Source organism: Vigna unguiculata, chromosome 9, assembly GCF_037176805.1.
Source record: "Vigna unguiculata cultivar grain cowpea cultivar isolate G323 ecotype 2 chromosome 9, ASM3717680v1, whole genome shotgun sequence".
Lineage (NCBI taxonomy): Eukaryota > Viridiplantae > Streptophyta > Magnoliopsida > Fabales > Fabaceae > Vigna > Vigna unguiculata.
In genome coordinates, this window is record NC_140800.1 from 33,734,935 (window position 1) to 33,748,848 (window position 13,914).

At 26.8% G+C, this 13,914-nt stretch overlaps 1 protein-coding gene across 1 annotated transcript; it reads right to left on the reverse strand.

Moving 5' to 3' along the window:
- Positions 1–8,455: 8,455 nt before the first annotated feature.
- Positions 8,456–11,970, reverse strand: LOC114196256 (cytochrome b5). The gene is made up of 4 exons (XM_028086844.2): positions 11,812–11,970; positions 11,481–11,578; positions 8,967–9,033; positions 8,456–8,886 (listed from the first exon to the last, which is right to left on the reverse strand). The coding sequence occupies exons 2-4, from the start codon at positions 11,565–11,567 to the stop codon at positions 8,636–8,638; spliced, it is 405 nt and encodes a 134-aa protein (XP_027942645.1). The 5' UTR covers positions 11,568–11,578; positions 11,812–11,970; the 3' UTR covers positions 8,456–8,635.
- Between the last annotated feature and the right edge of the window lie 1,944 nt (positions 11,971–13,914).

Here is a 13,914-nt window from a genome sequence, read left to right on the forward strand (position 1 = left end):
AAGGTTTGATGGACAGTATAATCTATTTTATCCATACTTCAGTGTCAGTTTCATATTTCTTATTTTTCTGGCTGAAATATAAAAATCGAATAAGAAAAAGAGGGTTAGTTTGTGGAATTTGTTTTGGACTCCTATATGGAGGGTTAAAAATAAAAGCTAATCTATTAAGTCATTATATCATGAAGTTCGACAGTTAGTTCTTAAGATTCAACATATCTAAGGAATGGGGAATCTTTTTGATTCTATACCAATTCTAATATACATGAAGGATAGTATTGAGCCAACTATCATTTCTTAAGAATCGCTGTCATAGCTTGAGGACGAATTACATGAATATGTTGATACAGGTTACATTTATATCCTCTAATTTTTACTTGTCTAACCTCTTCCAAAGCTTGACTTTTGTGATTACAGTTCTCGCACCTGCACCCGCTGAAAGTAAGTCAACTTCTCACCGCGTCAGAGAAAATATAATATACCTTATTTGAGTAACTGGTTGTGCAATACGTACCTCTTTGCTTGCTCGCATTTAAGTCAAAACTGGAAGAAACCAGTCATAATGGAATATTTCCTACAGGATCATATATATATATATATATATATATATATATATATATATATATATATATATATATATATATATATATATAACAAATTTGAAAAACCAACGAAGAAATAAGATATGCGTGAACTTCATCGAACCATCTTGCTTATTGTGTTCGTGTTCTTTGTAAACAAAGTTTTTGTTGAATGTGTTTAATTTGCATACCCTGACTTGGTAAATTTGTTAGTAAAACTTTCATTTTTTCAAAGGAAGAGACCACATGACAGAATTGTTGTGTTTTGTAATTGATATGGACTTTCTTATATCATGTTTTACCCTAGGTGTTTATTTATCTAATACAAAAATAACCAACTCTCTGTGAATCATGTCTAAGATGTGTTTGACACTTAACACTAGACACAAAACAACAATGGACATCCTGCATAGTAGTAGACATAATTGGGTTGTACAATATGTTCTTTACCTGATAATTTTTCAGAATAAATGAGATATTACTATCAAATGCTCTTTACTGGTAAATGAGATACGAATACCAAATACTCATGATTAAATGCATTTTACTCAATTGGGTTAGACAATTACACTAACAATGCACAGACATATCTACCATCAAACGACTTTATGCTTAGTAAGTCAATTTTCAACAATATTCTTATTTAGATGTTACTTTGGTGTAAGATTGGAAGACAATTTAGAATAAATGATTGAGTTGTTTCACATGAGAAATAAATGGACACATTTTTTTACTATTGAATTGATTAATAAAATAGTAGCTATGATTTAATCCAACCCATCTAAATTGATTTAGCATGGGTTAAGGAAAAAGCGAGTCATTTAATGTATACCCAGGTATGAGTTTGAGTAGTATAGGATTTATCAAATGGGGTTTCTTTTTGCACCTCCAATAGTTTCTCTTGTATCTCCAAAAACATTATTAATTTTGCTTTACCCTCACAGTAAAAAGTAAAGATTAACCAGTGAATTTTCTCTCACTTATATTTATTACAACAGCCCACTTTCTGCACCTCCAATATTTTGAATCCCATTTGACCTGGTCCCTTGTCTCTTCTCTGCAGCCTCAACACTCCAGATCGATCGCAGCAGTAGCAGTCCAACTTCACATCCTTTCAACCCTACTTTCAAGCAGTTAAGTTATTCTTCACGTAATTAATCCTTTCAACCAGTAAATGCTTTGAATGCATTATCTGTGCAATCGATCCATGTTTAAATCAGTAAATGAGTCATTTTGAACCTGTTTTGAGAAACTGCGGAAGTAGAGATCCATAAATTCAAATTTTTCTCTGAAATTGTCCAATACAGACGTTGACATCCAGTTCAAGAAAATGAATTGCGAATCTCGACATCCCATTTACATTTCTTTTCCTAGTTAGGGGTGTGCATTCTGATTTAAAGTTACAGGGATGTCACCAGTTCACACAAATGAGTTGCGAATGTCAACATCTGGTTCACACAAATGAGTTGTGAATGTCAACATCCGGTCTATGCTCTTGACACAAATGAGTTGCGAATGTCTTGAGTTACGGATATCAATATTTGGTTTCTTTTTGTCCAAATCTAATAATTAATTAAATTAACAAGGTAAAAAAAGTAATTTATTATAATTACAAATATGTACAAAATAAACAACTAAATCACAAAATAAATAATTTTATATCAAAAAATATATATATCAAAGGTCAAAAGTTATTTAAATTAAAAATTCAAAAATAAAATGTGATGGCTTACGAACGTGTACATCCGACTTTAAAATGATATATGTTTTTAACAGTATACGGATGTCCACATCCTGCGTTTTCTTATTATTATTTTTAAATATGATAATGTAAAAAAAAAAATTATTTACTTAAACTAAACTAATAAATAAATATTAATATATCTAAAATAATATATCAAAAGTAAAAAATTATTTAAATGAAAAAAAATGTCATGATTTGTATATATTCACATCGACTTTAAAATTGAGATTCGTTTACAATAACACAACGAATATCCACATCCGATTAGTAAATAAATACTTGTCTTAACATATTTTTTTTTGTAAAACCTAATAATTAATTAATTTAACAAAATATAATAATTATTAAAACTTTATCTTAAGTAAAAATATTAACATTTTTTGGACTTTTAAATCACTATATCACAAAATCAAAGAAAACAAATTGTGGTTTAAAACAAATTTGCACTATGGATGTCCACAAAGTTTTATATCATATATAAATATATATATATATATATATATATATATATATATATATATATATATATATATATATATATATTTGTTAAAAGATTAATTTTTTAAGTTAATTTATTTCTAAATATTATTTATTTTTAATATATGATATAAATCTGTAAGTTAAATATATATATATATATATATATATATATATATATAAATAGATTAATATTTTACTTTACTTTTAAAATATAAATTAAACAAATCAAAAAATTAAAATACAGATAATTTTTTTTTAAAATTAGCAGTTAAAAAATAAAAATTAAATTAAATAATAATTAAAGGATATATATATTCTTTTATTTTTTAATTTTTGTTTGAAAAATATTTTTTTAATTTAATTTATTTCAAAATATTATTTATATCTTATATATTATATAAAATTAAATTAAATGTATGTATAAATATAAGTATGCATAAATATTTTATTTTATTCTTAAAATATATATTACACAAATTAAAATAAAAGTCAACTTTATAAAATTAACTATAAAAATAAAAGTAAATAAAAAATTGAATTTGAAAATGAAATAATAAAATTAAAGAAAATATATATATATATATATATATATATATATATATATATATATATATATATATATATATATATATATATATATATATATATATATATATATATACCGGATGTCGACATCTGATATATTTATATTTATAAAAATTGATTTTAAAATCCATTATATATATATATATATATATATATATATATATATATATATATATATATATATATATATATATATATATCGGATGTCGATATCCGGTAACGAAAAAAAATGAAGTTACGAATGTCGACATCCTTAGAATAAAATTAAATATCGGATGTTGACATCTGTAGATAAAAAAAATTAGATTAAATTATTTCAGAAGTCTTCATTTTTGTAATGAGATCTTAAGTAGATCTTCTTATTTTTATTTGACTCAATTAGATTTCTATTCTGAACAATTCGTTGCTATGACAAGATAAATAATATCATAGGTTTTTAGTATCAATATCTTGACACATATAGATCAACGTTGAACCATACAAATGAAGGAATCCATAATCAAGGAAAATAATACATCATATCACATGAATAGATATAAAAGTCATTTGTACAGTTGCCCATGACTCTCCCGACCATTTAAGGAAACAAAACAAGAACATGCCAATGAATGAATTAAGATAAGTACAAAGAAATTGTTAATATAAGAAACTCAAGGTAAAATATAAAAAAAAAAGGAGGTTCACACTTTTTAAGAGAGAAATTATGGAACTTGAAGAGAATGTTTTTCGGTGAAGTTGGTTCTCTATTGTTTCTTTTGTGTGTTAACTTGTGTCGTGTCTTTGAAATGATGTATACTTATTTTAATATTTTAAAATATATTAATTTTTTTTTAATATATTGAAAGTAATGTATTTTAAAAACACAATAATAGATGACAACACAAAAAGAAAAAAAAACTTAAAAAAACCTTAGGAGAAAAATTAAACTTCTGTTAAATTTCTATTAATTTCAATGAATGAGTTACCACATTAGGTAAAAACATACATTTTTAATTTTGTTATCAATAAAAAGATACACTCCTCATGTAAAATGAAAATACACTTAGAACATATAAATGATAAGTAATGGAATGGTTTTACAATAAAAGAAGGACTATATTAAAATAATTTAAAAAACAAGAATAATTTAAATTTTTTTTAACATTAAAAAAATCATGTGTAATAAAAAAAATATTAAATTGAATCTCTTCTACAACCGGAAACCTCAAAGTTTTATTTAAAAAGAAGGATAGAATAATCAATTGACTAAAATATAACATAGTAGGGGGAGATGTCTATGAAAGGGTATACATTTAAGAGCTGGGTCTTGTAATATTTTTATTTTATTGAAACTAGTCTAAGATACGTACAAATCGTTTTTTTAAAATTAAATACTGAATAATTTTTCTATTAAAATATTGAATTATTAAAGAGGTTATGGATACTAAATATTTTTATATTAATTAATATGGTCGTGAATTTATATATATATATATATATATATATATATATATATATATATATATATATTCTGACTTTTCCAACACAACATTACAAATTTATCAAATATATAATAAAACATTAATTTTTAGGATATACTATAACATATTTAAATATAATATTAATTATATTTGATGACTTCAATATAAAATGATTATAAAACTAATAAAACCAAATTATAACATATAATAATAATAGTTAATGTGACAAATTTTTATTATTTATACTAATACTAAATTTAGTAATGAATTGTGCTCTTTAAGTTTACAACTTAGAATTGATTCATACAATGATTTGTCTCTATTTTTTTTAATTGACCAATTAATTTCATTAATTATTTTTAAATTTTTAATTATGAGTAAACTTTTTTATTCTATAATTTTGAAATCTTTAAAAGTTTATGCATTTGTAATTAATAATTATATGATTATTTCTAAAAAAAATTATCAATTAGTTTATTTAATTAATTATTTTAAATTTCTTTAATTTTGAACTGAGTTTTAATTGGTAATTAATATTATTGTAATTACTATTGTTTTGTTATTATGATTTGAATCAATAAATATATTTTATTTTAAATTATTACTTTAATCATTATTCAACAAATTTTGAATTAACAATATATTTATTATATTTTATTATTTTTATTTACAATGCAAGTTTTAATATTACTTTATGGGAGATAAATGGTTTTAATCATGGTGATTATTTGATTATGAACAAAAAAATTCAAGAATCAATCCAGATCCTCTTCCTTAATTTAGAATATAGTGTATGATAAAATTTGACATAAATTTCGTCTTGTATTTTTGTTTTATACAGAATTCATATTACATAATATATCTACATTTTATTTTAACAATAATACATGTATATACATTTTCTTTTAATTTAATATATAACTCAAAACTTTAATTATAAATTTTAAATATACAATAATATTGTTTTACTACACCTAACTTATAATATATTACTATTATCATTAATAATATGATTAGTATTAATAACTATTTATTATTACTATTATTATTATTATTATTATTATTATTATTATTATTATTTTGAACATTGTGTATGAAATTCATGATCCACAATATACCTACACTATTCTACTTCTATTATTATTATTAAAATAAATATTACTGTTATTGTTATTAATATTAATAATTACTTAGCATTATTATTATTAATATTATTGTTATTTTATTATTATTATTATTATTATTATTATTATTATTATTTTGCATTATTAATATTCTTAGTTGTAATAATAATAAAATTATTATTATTATTATTATTATTTTGTACGAGATTTCTAACACATAATATGGTTATGTGTGATCTAATACATTAATTTTAATATATTATACTTTACAAAAAAATATGTGATTAATTATTTACATTTTTTCATACTATTATTATTCGTTTGTACGGGATTCACAATCCATAATATGCCTATATTCTTATTATTATTATTATTTTATATTATTATTATGATTATGAGTATTAGTGTGAATATTATTATTAATAAATATGATTTTAATAGAAATTACATGTCACAATATACTAAGGAAAATTCGTCTCCCTATGTAATGAAAGTTCCGTCAAAACTATGGACTAATGAAGATTTTGCCACCTGGCAACAGATTATCCAACTTGATGAAGTACGTGCAAATGGTAATATCTATGCCATATTCAGAAATAAACAAATATATATATATATATATATATATATATATTATATTTACGATCATATTTTTGTCTGAAAAATACAAACTTTATTTATATAAGAATTTTACCAAACACTTCAACTAATAAATTCGGAACTGAGTTCAAAATTTATTAGCTATTATTAGTTTACTAACTAGTTTTGTTAAAGAGACTTCAATCTTAAATAAAAGTATGAAAATAATCATTTTCAAACACATGAAAGTATTATCAAAGTGGGAGTTTTATAAAATATTTATCTAAATACAGTTAACACGAGATATAAAATTGAAATGTGAACTAGTTCTGCACCCTTAGTTTGACTACACTTTTCATATTACACGAATTGTTTTTGTTCATCTTGTATTTTAAAGCTTTGCAAAAAAGTTATAATATAATAAGTATAAGAAATTTCAATCGCTTTCTTACGTGCACCTTCGTTTATTTTAAATGGGTCTGTAATTCACTATATAAAACATAGAGCAAGTGATCAATAAACCTCCACTTTTCAATAAATAGATCACGACTATTGAAAACTAATGATAGTGTTCTTTGATGTATCATACAAAATTGTAACTTAATTCTAAAGGGAAAATCAGAGAAAAAACATTTCTCATGAGAAGACTAATAGATCATATGTCAACTAAACACTAAAACTAAACCATTTCTCATGTTTGCAATTACAAGATTTGATTTTAAAAAAACTCAAACTTACAATATATCTGAATGGAATTTTTTGAAAGGGCTTGAAAAGAGAGTATTAGTTAAATATTTGGACATTTTCAAGTCATAAAAGTAAGCTAAGGTTGCTTGACAATACAATCAAAATTTTGACCAAGACAATGGAAATCACAAGTAATAACCATACAAGACTCCAAAGACTTTAGAGATATTGCTTATGGAAAAGCTCATTAATACGCAGAAGATTCATGAAGGATAAAGGATAAAGGGCAGAGAAAAGGAACATTCACATCCCTAATTGCTTGAACTTTTTCTAGTTACCACAATCTTGGTGGATCTCTCAAAGATCCCTTTTATCCTTGAAGGCGTAGTTGATGCAATTCTTCCATACAAATGCACCTTTCCCTTATACAATGTATTAAATGGAAAGAAAGGGAACATCACAATAAATAGCATCATGTGATGGGGGTTTTGGAATAGCAGAGGATAAAAAAGCCTTGCTTCACGAAGATGGTGTCAGACTAATCTTTCTACCAGGCTGTCATTTCAATCGTGCCACCACATTGTTGTCTCTTCTCAGATTTTCATATCAAATTGGCTCCCCCTTTCTTGTCTTTTCCATTCACTGTGAAGTAAAACATTAACCAATAATCCTTCCAATTGATGTTTCATTTTTCTCCTTCTCAAAAACTGCTATTTTTAGACTGGAGCAACATCATCTAACCTTGATGCATACTTTATAACTTTTTGGTCAGATTCTTAAACGTGATCTCTATTATTTAAAAGATCACCTCACTTTATTACATCTTTAATGATGAATTTTCAATCAAAAACTTTAAACTCACAAGATCTTACACTGAAGAAAAAAAAAATCCCCATCACAGGAAATGAATTATTCTACTAAAACTCTCAACGTTTCTTCTTGAATATGAGATCTTCAATAAAAATTACACAACATCTGAATAAAATCACAAGGAATCTTATATCTTATTTAAGACTAACAGGTTAGGAGGGTGACTTGTTTGTCGCTAAATCACGCAAAGATCCTTAAAATGTGGCATTGAGTGGCCCGGAAAAGAGCTTATTGCTACTACCACCGTGCACATGCATGTTCATAATGAAGGATACGTTGATAAATAAAGAAACGCTGACATAAATATTAAAAATGCTGCGATCCTTAATAATAAGAAAGAAAACCAACTTAGCCCCGTCCAAACATTAAGTTCTCAATTCATAAATGACACTAATATCAATGACAAAGAAAGTTGGAAAACATTGGCTTACTCAACAATAGTCCGATCCAGAAACTAAACACTGTTCTTAAAATGACACTATAAAACTAACAGACCCTTCGGCGGGGTCAAATTTGATATAGAAGGAATTACTCTTTCTTGGTGTAGTGCCGGACAACAAAGGCCAAGCCCAATATGAGGAGGGGGACCAGGAATTGCAAGATCTTGATCACAACATCCGAAGTCTTATCAGAACTGTACAGAACTTGCTGAGGTGGAGCGTAGGTCCGCTTCAGGGGAACAGTTGATGAATCAATCTCACCAATGTAGTATTTTGCCATCATATCTCTTGCAGTATCACTGTGCCCCACGTCTTCAAAATCATTAGTTGCATCTTTCCCTGTATCCAGCAAGTGATAACAATCAATATGGTAACATTTAGGAGCTTTTATCAATAACCTTCGGATGATATAAACACACCTGTGGCAGACAACAAAACCTCATCACCTCCGGGATGTTCCTCCATGAAAGGGGTGACATCATACACCTGATATTGTTGAAGCAAATTATTTTGTTCAGTGGCAGAAATTAACATCGTAACAAAAGTAGAATTCAAGCTACAGAATAAAAAATCATGTCATTATACGTGGGGTTCTGATCTGCACTCCTTTAGGGGTATTTGAATAGGCCACAAAATATGACATTACCATCTCAGGTAAAATTTAAATAGAAAAAAATAGGCTTGCTTGTTCTATCGTTCAGAATAGTGAAAGAGGGTTAAAGTGAGAAAACATCAGATTGCATCAAGAGCAATGAAGTTTACCATAGCCTTTCGCATCTAGGGAAGATCACCCCTCAACGCATATATCACAAACATCTTTCTGTTTCTAGGAACATAAACAACTTGCATAAAAAAGATGCCCACTCAGCTACTTCTGTGAGAGTAGTCACTGTCCTTGCTGTAATGTTTGGAAGTTGGGAGGTGACAAAACGAGAAGGAATCAAATTGATGAAAGGTACGTGAGGCTAATGAATTTCGTGCCCCTTGTTTGGATGATTAGAATCCTACCAAGCCCCCCAATTCGGAAACTTTAAAATACCCATGAAAATTAATACAGAAGCAATTTTGAGGTGTTGCGTGATAATAACTGTCTAACTCCAAATATCTTCAGAAACCCCCAAACAAGCAGGCTATTTAAAAAAAAAAAAAAAAAAGCTTCCCCTCTCATATCACATCACATCTAAATCAGCGGTCTAATCCAAATTCCAAACCAGCACGCATCAACAGAATCCAAGTGACAAAGCATTTACAGTATAGTGAATATACAAATGACATATGAAAGTAACTACCTACAGATTGAATAGGATCTATTGATATTTTAATATATATTTATGAAATATTTTAACAGTAGTACTTTCAGTAGTCTGTGAGATGTTCCACTGTCAAAGGTATGGACTCAAAATTATTGTGTGATATGATACCATAACAAGAAAAATTCACATAGTAATAGACATTGTTAGATATGGGTGTGTTGGGATGGGCAAATCCGTCACTCAATCCGATAAAAAGATCTTGGGTTAGCAAACTCATCACCCAGTCCAATCAAAAGATCTTAGGTTGGATTGGTCTCTACATTTTTTTTATTAGACCGAATCCACCCTTAATCATGTTAGATTGGGTTGATGGGTGGATTATGAAAATTTTTATTTTTGATAAAATTTGTGATTTCAAAATCAACTTTTAGAAAATAAGTTATATTATTTAATATTAAAAAATAGAATAGTTTAATATTTCAAAGATAAACATATAATTAACAGGATAAAGAATTAAATTTAATAACAGTCATATTCCTATTATTATTATTATTATTATTATTATTTAATAATTTCAATCTGGTTGGATTCGATATTTAACATACAGAACAGGTCGTCAAACCCATACGAGATTGGATTGGATTTGACCCATTGCAATACATTGCAAAAACAACTCAACCCGATTTGGGTTGGATTGGGTAGCCGGGATTAATAGACCCAATTAACACCCTATGATTGGAGCTGCCCACATACTAACATTGAGGATGAGCACCAGTAACTATCAATCAGTGACAGATTAAAAATATGCCAAATTCAAACGAAACAAATAATCATTAGAACTACGAGATGAGATTATGCACAACGTTGAAAGAACCTCTGATTTAGTCTTTTATGTGTTTTTATTTAAATCTAACCTTTGCGTAAGATGTATAAAGCAAAGTTTATCGTACTCCTAAGTTGAAATAGATCAATTCATGATGAAAGAATCATTCTCCCCCTGATCCAGATAGCAGAATTGATACTCTTGATCCTTCTGGGGTGTTTTCATGCAAATCATTTCTTCAATTCTCAAATCACGGGTTTATTAGAGAAATATTTGACCTCAATAAACCCATTTACAACTCAAGGGCAAGTTTCACAGAGATCTCATTTTGTTTTTAATTTTCAAAGGTTCGTATAGGAAGTAGTGGAAAGACAAAAAAAAATATTTTGACTGTTTTCTGTTAAAAGAAAATTGAAAATCAAAAGTGAGAACAAAGTGATATTTTTGTAAATAAGAGTGCAAGCAGAAATTTCACTCCAAAGGACCACTAAGGATACGTTTTCTTTTCAGTTGAAAAAGTAAAAAATTCCAGCTGAACTCAACTACAAACTTTTAAATTCAATTGGGCGTGAGTTAGACACAAGCTAGACACAAGCATGTAGTCTTTTAGTTAAACAGCTGCTCTTGGCAAAACTAATGACCAACGACACATAAATGCACAAGCTACGCATAGAAAACGTAAAAGGAAGAAAATAAAATTGACCAATTCAGTATAGCAGGGGAACAAGAGATGAGATCAAACGAATGAAGCTTTATCTTAAACCCCAAAAGGCATACACTAAACCCGTTGTCGTTTCTCCAAGAGAATCAATTATTGAAGCAAATCGGAAATTCTTCAAAAGAAAGAAGAAACAGACCTTTCCCGAAATGACGAGCCAACAATCCTTGGTCTTGTTGTGGTTTGCGACCTCCGCGAAAGTGTGAATTTTCCGATCTGAAGCCATTGTTCTATTCACTGCGACCACAAAATTAAAAGAAGAACATAGGACCCAGAAAAAATTAAAGTCAAACCCACTATTCTATGTTTCTTAAGAGACAATATAATGAGGAGAGGATCTAAAGAATCGCGAAAGGGAACTGCAATCAATCATCCGAAAAGAGAATTGACGGAAACGTGATTGCTATGATTCTATGAATTGAAGTGAATCGGTGAAAAAAATTGTGGTTGGGGATGACATCAATACTCACCAAAGAAGAAAAGGGTTTGATTCCGCTCCTACACAGAAACAGATCCTTCACCACTCTCACACTGTAGTGTTGTGTCAAACACGCTTCCCTTTCTCTATATTTGGTGACCGCTTACATAGCTATATATGCTTTCTTCTACATCCTACGCAGCCAAAATAACCTCGTAGGATCCCCAAATTACAGAATTGACACAAAAAAAAAAAATCAATTTCTCATGCTAATAATAATAATAATACCTTGAATAATTGTATGGTCTGAGTGATTCCCAAAGATTTTCAGGATAAAGATAGGTTATTTGGAAACTTCTAGTAAGAATACATTTCACACGTGCTGGAAGAATTAGGTAAGTGGTTAATAAGTAGGTAACATATAACACTGAAATATAAAGAAAAAATAAAATAAAAGTGTTTAGTTAGAGTGATAAAAAAATTTGACAGAATATGAATATAAATAGGTACAATGAATCTTTCACACATGAGTTTTATAAAGATTTTCCATGATTTTTCTTTTATTTATTTCCATGTCACTTTATTTTTAGAATTTCACGTCACATCTACGATAAATCTTTTATAAAATCTAATCTTTGGATTTAAGACCTAATTTAAACTTTGGCCAATGGTTGTTACTTTCGTTTTCTTTCTCCTCTCTAAACATATTACTATATTTTTATTTTTAGAAGCAAACAAAAGATAATATTATTTTTTTTTTAGGACACACTAGCTGTACTAGTTTTGTCTTTATTAGGATACTATTCATTTCTACTCCTTATGCACGAGTAGAGGATTGAATTTACTCGATTAATTTTTAAAAAAATATTAAAGTTTAACTCTATTTCTAAACATTCACATAGTGTACATAATATTTGAAAAAATAAATCATATTTTGTCTCTTCTAATTTTATATATTTGTTCCCTCCTTAATTGTGTTTCCAAATTTTTTACTTTTATATTAAAAAATTTATTGAATTAAAACCTAAATAATTTCTAATTGTAGGATCTTGTATCTGTCACTGTTCTTAAGGTTTTTTTTTTTTTGTTTTGTTTCTATGGATGCTACTGATATCAGAAATATGAAAAGATGAATGTGCGAATAGGTTGATACTTTATTACTGCTCATTCTCATACACCAATTTAGAAGAATAAATATCCTTAGAGGTGTTGGTTAGAGACGAATACTTTGATTTATTTTTAAATTTTCATGACTTTCTGACTTCTTACATTTTTTTTTATAACAAAGCTAATCAATTAAAGGAAATGGCTTCCATGCATTATATGTCCCATTCATTTCAATTAAAACTTTTAATAAACCAACATTAAAAATATTAATAACAAAATTAATGACATTAATTATAGTAATTAAAATTTCAATTAATATTGATAATATCAAATTTAACAAATGATAAATTTATTTTTAATTTTAATTAATATTAATAATAACAATAATGAATATTAACACTAGTTTAAATAATAATATAAAATAAATTCTTAAGATAGTGATTTGAAATTTATTCCAAAAAAATTTATTTTTATTTTTATATCTTTTCATTTTAATCTTTGTTTCATTACAATTAAGAAATTCAATTTCATTTTTATATAATTTTCACTACTTAAACTTAAATATACATGACATCTCTACATAAGAAAAACGTCTACTTTTATCAATTAAAATGTTTTTTTAATTTATTATACCTATCAAATTATTGACAAACTTTCAAGAAACTTTTCTTTCAAACTCACTTATTTATCCTTTCAAATTTTTTAATTCAAACAACATCACAATATCCTTTATCATCCCTGCAAATTCATCTACTCACCTTTCCTCACATTCGTTCTCCAATCCAAACACTACTTAAGATTTGTTGACAAAAATATTTTGCATAAGTATTTTCTAAATAATTAAATACTTTAAAAATAACTAGAATATAGATAACTCAAAAATCAGATCTTTGAGAAGTTGAGGAAGAGATTTATTAAACAGGTATTCCTTGTATCATAACTGTACATTTAATTTTTCAAGTTTCAATTACATTCATTTCAAATGGTGTAAATATGCAATTTTAGTAGTTTAAACTTTAATGGTCTCAACTGAATCTTTCTTATACTT

Bases quoted from the DNA above. Each gene is read 5' to 3' on its own strand.
- LOC114196256 (XM_028086844.2), bottom strand. From the start codon at position 11,567: ATGGCTTCAGATCGGAAAATTCACACTTTCGCGGAGGTCGCAAACCAC. The intron at 9,034-11,480 runs GTCTGTTTCTTC...CAACAATATCAG, and splicing joins GGCTCGTCATTTCGGGAAAG to GTGTATGATGTCACCCCTTT. The intron at 8,887-8,966 runs GTGTGTTTATAT...TGCTGGATACAG, and splicing joins GGTTTTGTTGTCTGCCACAG to GGAAAGATGCAACTAATGAT.